Source organism: Ovis aries, chromosome 15, assembly GCF_016772045.2.
Source record: "Ovis aries strain OAR_USU_Benz2616 breed Rambouillet chromosome 15, ARS-UI_Ramb_v3.0, whole genome shotgun sequence".
Taxonomy (NCBI): Eukaryota; Metazoa; Chordata; class Mammalia; order Artiodactyla; family Bovidae; genus Ovis; species Ovis aries.
The window spans coordinates 47,249,320-47,266,939 of record NC_056068.1 but is presented as its reverse complement, the minus strand read 5'-3'; the positions used below and the strand labels follow the sequence as shown (position 1 = coordinate 47,266,939).

At 41.3% G+C, this 17,620-nt stretch overlaps 2 protein-coding genes across 2 annotated transcripts; both read left to right on the top strand.

Moving 5' to 3' along the window:
• The first annotated feature begins 3,881 nt into the window (after positions 1-3,881).
• On the top strand, positions 3,882-4,832 carry LOC101101917 (olfactory receptor 52D1-like). Its single transcript, XM_004016228.4, has one exon. The coding sequence runs from the start codon at positions 3,882-3,884 to the stop codon at positions 4,830-4,832; it is 951 nt and encodes a 316-aa protein (XP_004016277.2).
• A 10,031-nt stretch (positions 4,833-14,863) lies between these two features.
• LOC101123492 (olfactory receptor 52E4-like) lies at positions 14,864-15,841 on the top strand. Its single transcript, XM_004016227.5, has one exon. It carries the CDS (start codon positions 14,864-14,866, stop codon positions 15,839-15,841), a length of 978 nt encoding a protein of 325 aa, XP_004016276.3.
• Positions 15,842-17,620: the final 1,779 nt, after the last annotated feature.

Sequence of the window (17,620 nt, the reverse complement as noted above, 5' to 3'; positions counted from 1 at the left end):
CCCCAGGAATTTCCAGTCTACAGTGAATTTTTGAAACCACCAACTTTAAGTTTAATTATTAGCTTTACTTTATTGTTGAGGAATCCGAGAATCTGAAAAATTGAAAATGCATTTGAAATTTCCCAGTTAGTAAATATCAGAGCTGGGATTCAAATCTGTATATCTCATTCCCATCTGCTGTATTTCCTGTATAAAATAGATTCCTCTGTGTGTGAGCACTAGAATAAGAGAAATCATCTTTCAAGTTTCTTTATGCATGTGTGCTAAAGCCCTTTAGTAGTGTCCAATTCTAACAGTGTTGCAACCCTATGGACTGTAGCCCGCCAGGCTCCTCTGCCCATGGGATTCTCCAAGCAGGAATACTGGAGTGGGTTGCCATGCCCTCCACAGGTGATCTTCCAGAGACTGTACCATTGTCTTTTACATCTCCTTCACTATCAGGCAGATAGATTCTTTATCACTAGAGCCACCTGGGAAACCCCAAGTCTCTTCATACTTACTCTCAAATCACTTTCCAAAAATCTTGCACAAATTTAAACACCAACTTGCGTGAAATTCACAGACAAAATTGGGAATAGCATTTTGCAGTGAATACTATTTACAGTTCGATACCAATGAGTCAGATGCTAGGTCTGGGGTATGAGAGGGAGAAGAGTGGTGACAGGATAACTAAGATGTTTACAGTGATGTGAGATCTGCCCAGTGAGTACACTTGGAATAAATCTGAGTCCACCGTGTCTCTTCTTCCCTGGAAAGCTATATTCCCATAGCTCAGAATCACTCTAGTCCTAGATAATCTTAGATGATGGTCCTATTCTGCGAGGAAATGCCATTGTTTCCTGTCACACTTTACAAGTACACACTTTACATGTTGCCTTAATTTATAGGAATTTTTCTTGACCCAATCAACCTAACATTCAATTTTGCATTTCCACTCCAGGATACCTAGCTGAAACCAAATGAAAGTTTGATGGAGAACACTGAAGAATATTTCAGAAGACAAATATGTAACTTCCTTAGAGCGCTGTTGAAAAAACATGTATGTTACACTGGACTGTAACTAACAGTACCTTTGAGTACATATAGCTTATCATCTGGTACAATTAGATGAAGGAAAAAAGAACAAAAGTTACCCAAATAGAGTCACAAAATGTTAAGAGAATAAAGACTTAAACTCAAGCTAGAGGAATTCAGATCAAACACAGTGATTATTTTCTTGAGAACAGGAGAACCAAAGGAAGTTGTGCAAAATCCAACTCCATATAGATCTCTTCCCAGTCTATTTTTATGCCATGTTGTCTGCTTTCTCTTTGAATTTCCCTTCTCATTTGACACAATTTGGCAAAATACGTTTTTTTTTTTTCAAGGTCTGAGCAGGTATTAACTTACTGTGAGACAGTGATGATCCCTCCTGACTTAAAAAAATGTTCAGCATTTAAGAGAAGACTCTGACGTGACTCTGTGTTTCCCCAGAGATCTTCTTTGCAAATTCACTTTTACTTTTAGCAGCTGGGAGCACTGGTGCTCTGAGCCACATCACAGCCCCTTTGGGTCTAAAAAGTCTTCAGAGGGGAGAGATAAATGAGACCAAATCTCAGATCCTGGAAATATACTATTTGTGCTGAATCAAGTTTTCTCTAGTGCAGCTGACCATCAATACTGGGAGCAAGTGTTTAATGAACAAGAAGGATAGAAAAATGTTGAAGACTCTGTAAAGCCAAGAGCAGAGGTAGGGAGGAGATACAGAGGGATAACAATCCTACAAATATACTCATGTCCTTGCCTACTCCAGAAGTCATCTCAGATTGGCACCTGACTCTACTACAGGAGGTACAGTTTCTTGAATCTTTCAAGTATTAAGGTAGCCTTATTGCATGCCAAAATGAACCATCAGTAAATCTTTCTTTTATTTGTATATCAATTGTTTTGTTGCAGTTAGAGATTTTAGTCCGTTACTATTTTACTTATGGGTTCAAGATAAGTCAATCAAAGCTCTAGGAGTAGCTTTTTTTAAAGCAATAATGAGGTAAGAATGTCTCATTCTGCATCTTGTTCTCCCTCATATCAGTCAGGCCAGCCAGGCAGGAGTCAAGATACATACATTTGTTAGAAAGCAACCTTGTACTTTAGTACCTAGGACCCTATAGTGCCCTCAGAAAACCTAGGGAATCAGCAAACTTATTAGATTTCCAATATCCTCCATGCCTGAGGATTCCATCCTCCAAATCTAATTCTCTTAATTCTGTCCTACAATTTCTCACACAGAAAGTTTCAAAGCCCAAAAAGCTAGGAATAACTATTGCATTACCCTAGGTTCTGTTTGTCCTGTCCATGGCAAAATCAGATCTCTGTCTTACTGAATTGTCTAAGAGAAATTCTTCCTTTAACAGAAATGATATGCACTCCTTCATCTTTACTCTTTCTTGGTAGCAGCACAAAACACAGCCCCTTTATTTTAAAAGACTCATGTATCAAAATTGTCTCTTGGTTCCAAGGGAAATTAATGAGGGGACCTCAATGACATTGCCATATTGACGGGCTCACGAGGAGCCATCCATCCTGTATCTTGAGAGTCCACCTAACCTAACTAACTGGGGACTAGTTTTGGCTACCTCTGAAAACTGGTCTTGATTTAAAAGAGGATGAAACCACAGTGCCTTCAACCATGGCTTATAAGCTCAAGAAAGACCAATCTGTCTTTCAACTTGAGGAACTAAATAAAGCTTCCTCTTCTGAAAGGCAAATCTATAGTTAGACTAACTGACTCAGACATTTGCAAATGCACGAGAAGTAGCAGTGAGTATTGTAACAAACGTTTCTTAAAATATAGGACTGCAGTATGTGCTTTATAGGATTTTCTCAATTAATTATTTGAAAAAACCCTAAAACAGTATTATCTGAAACTTATATTGGAAAACTGAAGACTGAGGCATAAAATATTTGCTGAGGATAATCCAGTTAGCAAGTAACAGCAATCAGATCAGAGTTTGAACCTGGCAGTCTAAATCTAATCTCTTATTTTCCAGATTGGACCACATAAAGAGAGTGACAATCCTGGGAACTGAGTTGTGCAAGAGATGCTTGAAGCATTTGAGGAAAATTCAGATTTGGAGACTAAATTTAATTTCCTCAGAGGCGCTTTCTCTAAGTAGGAACTGGCTTATGTATCTTTTCTTCATAGCATACATAACATGGAAACCACTTTCAAAGGTGTGGTGTAAGTATAAGAAAATTACAAGTGCTTATGAAGTTATTGGGTTAGTGATAGCAGACACTGTCACAACCCTTGGACCAAACGAACAAGAGGAGAAATATGGCTAAAAGAGAAAACCAGAGCCAAAAAGGCTGCTGGCAGAGAGATGTGTTCAGCTTGCAGTAACCTTGCTGGGAGAGAGCTGAAGGAATAAATCCCTGACCTCCCTCCAGTCTCCAGATGGTTTTTCCCACTGTCACATCAAACCAGAAATGAGAGGGCAAGGACTCTGTCATTGCAGCCCAGTGTCCCAGGGACCAGAACAAGATAGAAAGTGGCAGAGAATTGACCAAAGGAGAAAAATACAAGATATTCCTCACAGCATGCACTAAGAAAGGTTATATTTGCATGATATTGATAGTTTATGATTTTCACACATTAGAATATTAGGCAGAAATGGAGAGGTTTCACTGTAAAATGAAAATCTTAGAAGTATGCATATTAGTTGCAAAGTTATTTTAATTACTCAGGAAAGAAATGAGGAAGGCATGACGTGGAGTAGAACTGGTAGAAACGGAAGAAAGGTATGAAATTAAAGATTTGCAGGAGAAATAGATTGTTTCTAGGATGAATTTATTTCACCTTATAATAGCTTTCGAGAAGGTGAAGCCTGATTCTCTGCATCAGTATGGTTTCTGCATCTGTCCCCAATGACACTAGCTTCCATCCTTCCACATTTATTCTGCTTGGAATCCCTGGGATGAGAGACCAGCACATTTGGGCTGCCATCCCCTTCTGCTCCATGTATATCCTTGCTCTGGTTGGCAATGGAACTATCCTCTACATCATTGTGAAGGAGAGAACTCTGCACGAGCCAATGTACCTCTTCCTGTGCCTGCTGTCTATCACTGACCTGGTACTTTGTTCAACCACTTTGCCCAAAATGCTAACACTCTTCTGGCTTAAGTCCCACAGAATATCCTACCAAGGCTGCCTCACCCAGATGTTTTTTGTGCATACAATCTTTGCCACAGAATCAGCTGTTCTGCTGGCCATGGCTTTTGACCGCTACGTGGCTATCTGCCGTCCACTTCATTATGCATCCATCCTCAACGCCATGGTGATTGGGAAGATTGGTCTGGCATGTGTGGTCCGTGCCCTTCTCTTTGTTTTCCCCTTTGTCATCCTCATAGAACGCCTACCTTTCTGTGGACATCACATTATCCCTCACACCTACTGTGAACATATGGGTATTGCCAAACTGGCCTGCGCCAGCATCAGGCCCAACACTATTTATGGTCTCGCTGTGGCGCTTTCAGTCACTGGCATGGACGTGGTCCTCATCGCCACTTCCTATGGCCTGATCCTGCGGGCTGTGTTGCGCCTGCCCTCGAAGGATGCCCAGTTCCGAGCGTTTAGCACTTGTGGAGCTCATATGTGTGTGATTCTTGTATTCTATGTACCTGCCTTTTTTTCCTTTTTCACCCACCGTTTTGGCCAGCAAGTACCTCCTCATGCACATATTGTACTTGCAAACCTCTATCTCCTTGTGCCCCCTGTTCTCAACCCCTTGGTCTACGGCATTAACACCAAACAGATCCGCCTGAGAATATTTGACTTTTTTATGGGGAGAAGATAGTTAACTCTCTCCGTAACCCAAGGAAGAACTGGTGAAGCTGTAACTAATTTTTTACTTTCTCAAACATCTCTTATCCTTATACTAGAAGTTGCTGTTTCTGCCAGTCCTGGCAAGCCAGTTGTTGTTCAGTAACTAGGTTGTGTCTGACTATGATAGCATGAACTGCAGCACACCAGGCTTCCCTGTCTGTCCTTCACTATCTCCTGGAGTTTTCTCAAACTCATGTCCTTTGAATCGATGATGTCATACAACCATCTCATTCTTTTTTGTTTCCTTCTCCTCCTGCCCTCAATCTTTCCCAGCATCAGGTCCTTTTCCAATGAATTGGCTGTTGGCATCATGTGGCCAAAGTATTGGAGCTTCAGCTTCAGCAACAATCCTTCCAATGAACATTCAGGACTGATTTCCTTTAGGGCTGACTGGTTTGATCTTTTTGCAGTCCAAGGGACTGGAGTTTTCTCCAGCACCACAATGAGAAAGGATCAGTTCTTCAGTGGTCAGCCTTCTTTATGGTCCAACTCTTATATCCATTCATGACTATAGGAAAACCCATAGCTTTGACTATCAGAAAAGTGAAATCTCTGATTTTTAATATAATGTCTAACTTTGTTATAGATTTTCTTCCAAGGAGCAAGCATCTGTTAATTTTGTGGCTATAGTCACCTTCTGCAGTGATTTTAGAGCCCAAGAAAATAAAACCTGCCACTGTTTTCACTTTTTCCCAACCCATTTGCCAATGAAGTGATGGGACCAGATGCTATAATCTTAGTATTTTGACTGTTGAGTTTTAAGCCAATTTTTCCACTCTCCTCTTTCACCTTCATCAGGAGGCTCTTTAGTTCCTGTGTTTTTTCTACCATTAAGGTAGTGTCATCTGCATATCTGAAGTCATTGATATTTCTCCCAGCAATCTTGATTCTAGCTTGTGATTCATCCAGCCAGGCATTCACATGATGCACTCTGTATATAAGTTAAATAAGCAGGCTGACAATATACAGCCTTGACATGCTCAGTTCCATGCCCAGTTCCAACAGTTGTTTCTTGCTCTGCTACAGTTTTTCCAGGAGCCAGGTAAGGTGGTCTGTTATTCCCATCTCTTAAAGAATTTTCCACCGTTTGTTGTGATCCACACAGTCACAGCAAGTCAGTACCATGTATTATCTGAGAGGTTTTGAAGAACAACTCATTTATACCTGCTAAATATATAGAAAATTATTTCCCTAGAATGTTATTATATGGCCTGTTCATGGGCCTATAGTTCTTGAATCTTCTTAGGAAAAGATCAGGAAGCAATATAGTAACTTTGAATTGGTAGTGAGAACCATGGAAAGTTATTCTTTCTACATAAGAAATCCTATGTGCTGGAAGTAGATAAAAAGTGGTCAAAAAAGAACTATTGACTTATAGTCAGCCCCAAGGAACTGAGAATAACACACATACACACACATACACACACTGATTAACTGATTGTTTACACTTTCTTTGATCAAGAGTGTTTGTCAGTCCTAGGTCAGAGATGGCTGTCAGAGGGCAGGATCTTTTGGATCTGGAATTAGGTTTGAAAGAGATGAAGATGACTGCTGGGTGCTTTATTGTGAGAAGTCTGGAAGCACATATATCAGTGGGAAAGCCACAGCACAGGTTTCTCAACAAATTACTTCAAGTGACACTTTGTTGCTAATATATTTACTTTATGACCAATGACCTTTGCATTTTCCCGATATTGTCAGAGCGATTAAGTTTTACATGCCAATTATTTTGTGGGTCATTATGGACACATCCTGATATTTTCTTTATCTCATATAACCAACAACACATTGTGTATCTTAGAAACTCCAGGACATAGAGTTTTTGGCTTATGTTATCCAAATTGACATAATAGAACAATGAAAAGAAATAGAGCCTTATGATCATAAAGGAAGAAAGACAAATATCACTACTAACGAATGACAGGATTTTTCTACAGAGAAAACCCCTAAGCCTCTAGGGATGGATTTTTAAAACTAATGATATTTCAAAAAATTTGCTGAGCTCAAAGTAAATAAATAAAATCACAAACTAAAACATTTTTATGTAAAGCCACCATTAGGAATGCATATTTTTAAATTTATAGCAGTAGCAACAAAATCTGTGGTATTTAACAGAAATGTGCCTGGTCTCTATATTAAACAATTAAGAAAGTAATTGAGATATATTTGAAAAAATAAAAAAGAATATACAGATCACCCTGTGGAAAGCCAGGTCCTGTAACTGATTCTCCTGACTCCAAGACTTGAGCTTCAGAGGTTTGTCCCAGACACATTCCAGAGAATTTTGTACCAGAATTCGGATGCACCATCTAGCTGACTTCTGATAAATGCCTGAACGCTGTTTCGGAAGAGGCCCTTCTCCCGTCAGCTACCCTGTCTCTCATCAATTAGAAGAGTTGGATGTGCAGGGAGGCAGGAGCCCAGGGACATGCGTGCTTGGTTTCTACAGACCCTTCTTGCCATATGGGACTCACAGTGTGCCCCCTGGCCCCACCCAGCCTGTCCCCTTCTCCTACAGCTTTAAAACCTTACTACTTTTTATTTAAAGAGGAACCGGGTTGGAGCAAGTGGCTTCCCCTGCCCTGAACACCTTGCATTCCCTGAGAGGGACACAGGAGGCACAGAGGGTAGGGGAGTGATGCATGAACACCTTCTCCCCGGGCTTGGGGACGTCTTCCTGGCAACATGGCAACAGGCCGAATGCGCAAACTAAGCCGAATGCCTGCCAGGCAGCCAGAGGTCTGGGTGAAGGCTGATTCCCTTGCTCAGCTCAGGGGCGCCTGTCCTAGGCCAGCCTGCCATCCCTGGAGCAGGGGGCCACCTCCCAGGGTCCATTCCTGGTTCAGGGTGCCCAGGCGTGTGGCGGGAGGCTCACCTTGAAGAGTCCTTGTCCCAAGCGCTGAGACTCTGAGGGCTGGAGGGTAGCTGAGCAGCCATGCATTGTAGGAGGCAGGGCCGCCATGGATCCCAACGGCCAGGAATCGGCGTGGGAATCTCTGTCTGCTGGGTGCACTCGGGGTCTCAGCCTCCCTGGACTTCTCAGACGGCCCTCCTCCTCCCAAAGCTATTGATGGAGCTTCTTTGGGATTGTTTGCCAAACCCCACGTTAGACTCCAAGGGTCCAAGACCATTTCCATCTGAACACGTTTTCCTTTTCTGTAGGAACTCGTGGTTTTGTTGTTTTTTTCCCATCCAGCACCACACCATGCTTCCAAAGGCCACCTTTCGCCTTTCCCCATCACTACACTGAAGTAGTACAGCTGTACAGTTCCCAATCTTGCCTCGCTTGCTTGGATAAAACTTCGTATGTATTTTGTAAGACATAGATTCTATATTGTAATGATGCCCTATACAAAAAGAAGAAAAAAATTAACGAAACTGTAAATTTTATTGTTTTAATGTGTATGCATGTTTAGTGAAGTTTACATTTTGAAATAAAATTTATGATTCATTATCTTAAAAATTAAAAAGAATATATATTATGAAATTCATGGATATGAAAAATGGTAAAATAGGAAAAAATAGAAATAATGAAAGATATTATTTTAATGAAAGATAATGAAATGTAAGGCATATCTTTCTAATAATGAAAGATAAGGCATGCACTTATCAGAAGAAATACAGACAAAAATTTTTTTATAAAATCAACCTCAACCATATCAGTACTAAGAAAAAGGCAATGAAAACCACTTTTACACTCCTTAAATTGGCATATACTTAGAATAAAAATCAGAAAATACTAAAAATTAGTGAGGATATAGAGAAATAGCAATAATTATGCTTTACTAATGGGATATTAAATGTGCTTCCACTGGTTTCAAGATCAACTGAAAATATTTAGCAAAGTTACAGATATGCATATCTTACAAACCAAAAATTTCACTCCTCAATATTATCCTTTGAGGCACACTGCACAAGTGACAGATATGTTTAAATAAGAATATTAAACACCATTTATTTTGGCATTATTATCTTCAAATGTTTGTTTTTACAGTTGAATTTCAGAATCATTTTGGCAAGATTTCAAATAAAATAAATCATTGAAATGTGTTTGGATTTGCCATTAATTTATAAATTCATTTAATAAGTTATAGCCTTTAAATAGTTGTGCTGGATTCCCTTGTGGTACAGTGGATAAGAGTCTGCCCATCAATGCAGGGGAAATGGGTTCAATCCCTAGTCCAGGAGGATTCGACATGGCTTGGAACAGCTGAGCCCGTGTGCCACAGCTACTCAGTCCATGCTCTAGAACATTTGAGCTCCAACTGTTGAGTCCAAGTGCCACAAACTACTGAAGCCCAAATGCCCTGGAAGCTGTGCTCCACAAGACAAGCCACCACATTGCAGAACCCTTGCACCACAACAAAGAGTAGTGCCTGATCGTGGCAACTAGATAAAGCCCGTGTGCAGCAATGAAGACCCAGCGCAACCAATAAACAAATGAATAAATAAATTGTTTTTAAAAGATTTGCTTTTGGTGTCTATATATATGGAAAACAAAAGCAAGTAAAATTTCACAAACTAGGATACATATTTAGCTAATATTTAAATGACACTATTTGCTTATTCATTCATTCATTCATTTGGCAATTATACCCACTATGTACCATGAAACTAGAGATCTCTTCAAGAAAATTAGAGATACCAAGGGAACATTTCATGCAAAGATGGGCTCGATAAAGGGCAGAAATGGTATGGACCTAACAGAAGCAGAAGATATTAAGAAGAGATGGAAAGAATACACACAAGAACTGTACAAAAAGATCTTCACAACCCAGAGAATCACGATGGAGTGATCACTCACCTAGAGCCAGACATCCTGGAATGTGAAGTCAAGTGGGTCTTAGAAAGCGTCACTACAGACAAAGCTAGTGGAGGGGATGGAATTCCAGTTGAGCTATTTCAAATTCTGAAGATGATGCTGTGAAAGTGCTGCACTCAATATGCTAGCAAATTTGAAACACTCAGCAGTGTCCACAGGACTGGAAAAGGGCAGCTTTTATTCCAATTCCAAAGAAGGGCAATGCCAAAGAATGCTCAAACTACCACACAATTGCACTCATCTCACACACTACTAAAGTAATGCTCAAAGTTCTCCCAGCCAGGCTTCAGCAGTACGTGAACCGTGAACTTCCAGATATTCAAGCTGGTTTTAGAAAAGGCAGAGGAACCAGAGATCAAATTGCCAACATCCGCTGGATCATGGAAAAAGCAAGAGAGTTCCGGAAAAACATCTCTTTCTGCTTTATTGACAATGCCAAAGCCTTTGACTGTGTGGATCACAATAAACTGTGGAAAATTATGAGAGAGATGGGAATATCAGACCACCTGATCTGCCTCTTGAGAAATCTGTATGCAGGTCAGGAAGCAACAGTTAGAACTGAACATGGAACAACAGACTGGTTCCAAATAGGAAAAGGAGTACGTCAAGGCTGTATATTGTTACCCTGCTTATTTAACTTATACGCAGAGTACATCATGAGAAATGCTGGACTGGATGAAGCACAAGCTGGAATCAAGATTGATGGGAGAAATATCAAGAACCTCAGATATGCAGATGACACCACCCTTATGGCAGAAAGTGAACAACTAAAGAGCCTCTTGATGAAAGTGAAAGAGGAGAGTGAAAAAGTTGGCTTAAAGCTCAACATTCAGAAATCTAAGATCATGGCATCTGGTCCCATCACTTCATGGGAAATAGATGGGGAAACAGTTGAAACAGTGTCAGACTTTATTTTTGGGGAGCTCCAAAATCACTTCAGATGGCAATTGCAGCCATGAAATTAAAAGACGCCTACTCCTTGGAAGGAAAGTTATGACCAACCTAGATCACATATTAAAAAGCACAGACATTACTTTGCCGACTAAGGTCTGTCTAGTCAAGGCTATGGTTTTTCCAGTGGTCATGTATGGATGTGAGAGTTAGACTTTGAAGAAAGGTGAGCGACAAGGAATTGATGCTTTTGAACTGTGGTGTTGGAGAAGACTCGATAGTCCCTTGGACTGTAAGGATGTCCAACCAGTCCATCCTAAAGGAGATCAGTCCTGGGTGTTCATTGGAAGGACTGATGCTAAAGCTGAAACTCAATACTTAGGCCACCTCATGCAAAGAGTTGACTCATTGGAAAAGACTCTGATGCTGGGAGGGATTGGGGGCAGGAGGAGAAGGGGACGACAGAGGATGAGATGGCTGGATGGTATCACTGACTTGATGGACATGAGTTTGAGTGAACTCTGGGAGTTGGTGATGGACAGGGAGGCCTGGTGTGCAGCGATTCATGGGTCACAAAGAGTCAGACACAGCTGAGCTACTGAACTGAACTGAACATCATGAGAAACACTGGGCTGGATGAAGCACAAGCTGGGATCAAGGTTGTTGGGAGAAATATTACTAACCTCAGATATGCAGATGACACCACCATTATGGAAGAAAGTGAAGAGGAGCTAAAAGGCCTGTTGATGAAAGTGAAAGAGGAGAGTGAAAAAGTTGGCTTAAAGCTCAACATTCAGAAAACAAAGATCATTGTATCTGGTCCCATCACTTCATGGCAAATAGATGGGGAAAAAAATGGAAACAGTTATAGATTTTATTTTGGGGGGGTCCAAAATCACTGCAGATGGTGCCTGCAGCCATGAAATTAAAAGATGCTTGCTTCTAGGAATGAAAACTATGACTAACCTAGAGAGCATATTAAAAAGCAAAAGCATTCCTTTGCCAACAAAGATCCATCTAGTCAAAGCTATGGTTTTTCCAGTAGTCACGTATGGATGTGAGAGTTGGATTATAAAGAAAGCTGAGCACCGAAGAATTGATGTTTTTGAACTGTGGTGTTGGAGAAGACTCTCACAAGTCCCTTGGACTCCATGGGGATCCAACCAGTCCATCCTAAAGGAGATCAGTCCTGAATATTCATTGGAAGGGCTGATGTTAAAGCTGAATCTCCAATCCTTTGGCCTTCTGATGCGAAGAACTGACTCAGAAAAGACCCTGATTCTGGGAAAGGTTGAAGATGGGAGGAGAAGGGGTCAACAGAGGATGAGATGGGTGGATGACATCACCTACTCAATGGGCATGAGTTTGAGTAAACTCTGGGTGTTGGTGATGGACAGGGAGAACTTGCGTGCTGCATTCTGTGGGGTTGCAGAGAGTTGGACATGACTGAGCGACTGAACTCACTAATGTGCCATGTGCTGTGCTGTGCTTATCTCAGTCGTGTTTGACTCTTTGCAACTCCATGGACTGTAGCCCACCAGGCTCCTCTGTCCATGGAGATTGTCCAGGCAAGAATACTGTAGTGGATTGCCATGCCCTCCTCATGGGGATCTTCCCAATCCAGGGATTGAACTCAGGGCTCCAGCATTGCAGACAGATTCTTTACCATCTGCCCCATCAGGGAAACCCAAGAATACTGGAGTGGGTAGCCTATCTCTTCTCCAGGGGATCTTCCCAACCCAGGAATTGAGCCGGGATCTCCTACTTGCAGGCAGATTCTTTACCAGCTGAGCTACCAGGGAAGCCTACTACGTGGCATATATGATGTTAATGACAGGGACACACTATTTGCAGAGAAATCAGATGGGGCTATTATCCCAGAGTGGTGGGATTATCCAGAAAGTTAAGATGAAAAGTTTTGACTAAAATAAAAATCCTCTGGTTGATAATAGAAGGTGCTTTTGGAATTGGGGACATACTATGAAGAAAGGTTTCTTTAGTAATTGTGTTCAGGTATTTGATAGGCCTGAGGATAAAATAATGACAGGCCCAGGACTAGGAAGAAATGGTTATTTTTGGTTGCTACCTGTCATTCAGGGCCACCATGGGACATAGAGAAAAACAAATGACTGAGCTCAAGATTTCTGCATGTTAATAGAGTCATAGCTTTCTGTAGGGGAAGCTGTGTGGATCTGTCTATGAGCAGGTGCGTCTATGTTTGCCCTTATGGTGATGCAGTGGTAAAGAATCAATGCAGGTGATACAAGAGATGTGGGTTAGATCCCTGGGTCAGGATGATTTCTTGAAGTAGGAAATGGCAACCCACTCCAGTATTCCTGCTTGGAATATTCCATGGAGAGAGGAACCTAGTGATCAACAGTCCATGGGGTCGCACAAAGTTGGACATGACTGAGCAACTAAGCACATAAGTACGTTGATGTGCTCTTTCTACTGATGTACTACTGACGCAACACATTAATTTTGTCGCTCACATTCCTCTGCCATTGTTTCACTCTTGTTGACACCTGACTGTGAACAAAGTCTCCCTGCAGAGCCTGTCTGCAGGCAGAACTTGCACCACGTCAGGATTTAGAGTCTGGCTCCCTGAGCCCCATTTCTGATACATCTTTGAAAGATTTTTATGACGGTTTTGTTCTGTCTTGTGCATTTTACAATGGACTTAGAGAGATACTTTTAAAGGCTTTAATAATTTGCTTTCTTTGGAACCATGAGAAGGGAAACACGGTCACATCTGGACTCAGAGATTGATAGGATACTGAGACAGAGGAGGCTGTGGGTGCTGAGTGAAGGAGGTGGTATCGAAGAAAATGCCCTGGAGACTGTTTGGATCAAAACTATTAACCTGAGAAAAGAGTGAAGTCAGAAAGCACTGAGGGACAGACAGAACTTGAGACTGCTAACACCATTTTACCAGGGTCTCAACAACAGGGTTTGTGCCTCTGACTATTTCATGCGCTTGAATACTTGAGCCAGGAAGCAAAGTCTCCCTGGTTCTCAAATGCTCACACGTGTGGGAATAGGGTCTTTGGGGTGTCCAAATGGCAAAGCCCTAATCTAGTTCCAGATTCAGATTTAACTTCACCCCCCATCTCCAAGATCCCCTGGAGAAGGAAATAAGGACCCACTCCAGTACTCTTGCCTGGGAAATCCCATGGATGGAGGAGCCTGGCAGACTATATTCCATGGGGTCGCAAGAGTCAGACACAACTGAGTGGCTTCACTTTGACTTTCCCCTCTCTCAAGCTCCTCTAGGACTGCCAAAAACAGGGTTATTCCCAACATCCCTAAGGTCTACCAGCATTATCTTTTGGGAGTTCAAGGCAACCTCCAGCATCAGTCTTACAATTAACACCAGTAGTGTGCATGTTTAGGGGATGAAGGAGTAAAGAAGAGCTAATTTTGGACACCCTGGGGGTACTTTACTTAAGTTATTTAATGAGACACACCATGGATTCTGGGTACCTGAAAGAGAGGAGTGGAGAGATGCCGGGCCATGAGTGTGCTCTTCAAGAGGCAAATAAATGTTTGCTAAGACATGACTGCATACATGTGTATGTACTCACAAACAGACATTTGAAGACAGTGTGTGGGACTAGCTTTCCACTCTCTTATTGCCTCACATTCAGGTAAGTGATTCTAGGTGACTATGGACTTTATATTCACATTCTGGTGGCCTCATCTCAGAGATTCCAATGATCAGAATCTTACTGCCTGCTTTATTCTAATTCAGCTTTAGACAGTTGCCATGATTCCTAAGCCTGCAATAAATGTGTATTATTTAGCTGGATAAGAATTCTGCTGTAAGTTTTCAAGTTCTCTTATTTTATAAACAGTTTTTTGTTGACCTGTTTATTTGGCCTTTGGTTTGTAGAGAAAGGAATGTGATACTTCATTAATTTTTCTCTGTATTTCTATCTACATCTGTTTCATATACTTTGAGTTATAGTCTTTAAGTGAAAATACATTCAAAATATATGCAATGTATTCTTGTAAATTTAATGTCATGTTTTGGTAATTATGAATCCATCTGTCCTTAATAAAAGAGTTACTATAAAATATATTCTCTCAGATATTAATTTTATGCCACATTATTACTAATCTACTACCATAGTATATAATTCTTTTCTATTCTAATAAAAATCAGAATTATTTTTGTGTATCTTAAAATTCCAACTTTTATTTCTACTTTGAAAATCTTGATTCTTTTTCAAGTCCACGCTCAGTTGTTTCTGAATCGCTCTTTTCAGGTGCTCGACCAGGGGGCCAGCATGACTGAGTGCAATGCCTCCCAGGGCCACCCCTCTTTCTTCCTTCTCCAAGGCATTCCTGGGATGGAGGACAAACACAAGTGGATCTCTATTCCTTTCGCTTCCATGTACTTTGTCACCATCGTGGGGAACTGCACCATCCTCTTCACCATCTCCACAGAGCGCTCCCTGCATAAGCCCATGTTCCTGCTCCTTGGCATGCTGGCCCTCACGGACCTGGGCATGTCCACAACCACCATCCCCAAGGTGCTGTGCATCTTCTGGTTTGACCAGACTGACATCAGCTTTGAGGGCTGCCTGGTCCAGCTGTTCTTCCTCCACTCCATCTCTGCCTTGCAGTCTGCCATCCTCATGTCCATGGCCTTTGACCGCTATGTGGCCATCTGTGAGCCCCTGCGCTATGCCACCATCCTTTCCAACAGCCGCATTGGGCTCATCGGCCTTGTGAGTTTACTGAGAGCTGTCTTGCTCATTCTCCCCATGCCCATCCTCCTCCAGAAGATGCCCTTTCATGCCAAGCATGTCATCCCTACCACCTACTGTGAGCACATGGCTGTGGTGAAGATGGTGTGTGTGGACACCACGGTCAACAGGGTGTATGGTCTGGTGGTGGCCTTGTTGGTTGCTGGGGTAGACATCTCAGCTATTGCCTCATCTTATGTGCTGATCATCCAGGCTGTAATGCGGCTCTCTTCTAAGGAAGCTCACCAAAAAGCAGTAAATACCTGCACCACACATATCTGTGTCATGCTTACCTCTTATACTCCCTCCCTGTTTTCTTTTCTCACTCATCGCTTTGGGCAGGGAATCCCACCTCATGTGCACACAATTCTTGGCAGCCTCTACTTCCTTGTACCTCCAATGCTCAACCCTATTATTTATGCAGTGAAAACCAAAGAGTTTCGGGACAAATTGACAAAATATGGGTGCTGGAGGAAGGAGCTTATAAATATTATCCATGATCAGAAACCTCTCTGATTATTAGTGCTGGTGGGTATGGGAGAAAAAAAATAAGTAGATGCTGTTCCTGGAGGAATTGGCTCATGGGAAAAATATGTCATTCTTGTAGATTACCATCCAAACTCCTTGGACAGATGGGCTAAGACATAGGAGACACCCCCTTATTCACAGCAATTTCAAAGCAAGGCAGTTATCCTCTGTTAAATAAAAATAATGACATATTCTTCCATAACAGACATACATGTTGGGCAAATTATATGTGGTCATACATGTAAGAACAAGAGCTTGGAACAGTAACATACTGTACACACAAAGTAGGGTGGTATGTTTCCATAAGAACATAAGAGCAAACAATGCCTTGCTCACCACTTTGTCACATCAAGGCTAAGGTGTAATGTACCTGTGTGTTTAAAGAGAAATAGAAAGTGGTGAAAGCTTGCGGTGAGTGAGAAGGAACAGGGAACGTTCTAAATTGCATTTAGGGTCATTATTTTTTTAATCCCTGCTGCAGAAGGTTTACATTTGGGCATCAAGAATTATTGCTTCCTTGAAGAACTAGGCAATTTGGGGAGTGAATATCATCTCCAATTAACAGAGAAATTTGAACAGATAATGAAAAATGGGAAAATTCTAATTTTAAAAGGTTCATATGTATTTTAATTAATTTTATATTTTAATTCCTCAAGTCAACTCTCCTACCCTTTTCAACTAATTCCAGTGTCTGTCAGAATCTCTTAAAAGGAAAGAATTCTGAGAAATTCTGTTGATGGTTATAGTTATAAAAGTTGGTTTTATACTGAACATCTTTGGCTACAGATGTCTACAAGGCAGTTTCTCTGGGGAGATGGGAGGAAGTCATGAACAAGAACTTGAAGCAGCTTCTGGAGCTCTTATCCTCTGCTAGGATATAGGAATTCATTCAGTTTAGAAGTTATTGTTTAAGACTTCTAGACAATGATTATGGATATTCTGCAAATAATTAAAGATGCATGAAGGATGAAACCAAAATGATTCTAGGATTTGTCATCATATTGTAGAACCAATCTATGAAGGCAGAATTTAGTGAAAAAGAATATTCACCATAGGGTCAAGAGGGCCACTATTTAAAGGAGAGTCAAGGCAATGGCACCCCACTCCAGTACTCTTGCCTGGAAAATCCCATGGATGGAGGAGTCTGGTAGACTTCAGTCCATGGGGTCGCGAAGAGTCAGACACGACTGAGCGACTTCACTTTCACTTTTCACTTTCATGCATTGGAGAGGGAAATGGCGGTCCACTCCGGTGTTCTTGCCTGGAGAATCCCGGGGATGACAGGGCCTGGTGGGCTGCCGTCTATGGAGTCGCACAGAGTCGGACACGACTGACGTGACTTAGCAGCAGCAGCAGCAGCATGATACCTAAACTACAGGGGAATGAAAAACTTCTCCAGTGTAGTACCAGCTACAATAAATAATAATAAAGTATTCCAATATACTGAATAATTCAATAACAAAGTCGAGAGAGGAGGCATATTTCAAAGCTTGAAATAATGGGTGCAACCACAAGGAGAAAACATAAAATTATGGATTGCGTAGGAAGTGTGTCTTCTGTAAATGGAGAAAACTTGCAGAAGCAATAATGGTTGAGCACTGCCTATCTCTAACGCATACCAAGAGTAGGTATTTAACACACCTGCAAACATATAGATAAAAAAGACCCACAAATTACTCAGCACGATGTTTTATGATTAATCATAATATTTATATTATATGTTGGAAATGACTAATGTGAACTTTTGAATCTAGGTTATAGAAGGAA

Bases quoted from the DNA above. Each gene is read 5' to 3' on its own strand.
- LOC101123492 (XM_004016227.5), top strand. From the start codon at position 14,864: ATGACTGAGTGCAATGCCTCCCAGGGCCACCCCTCTTTCTTCCTTCTC.
- LOC101101917 (XM_004016228.4), top strand. From the start codon at position 3,882: ATGGTTTCTGCATCTGTCCCCAATGACACTAGCTTCCATCCTTCCACA.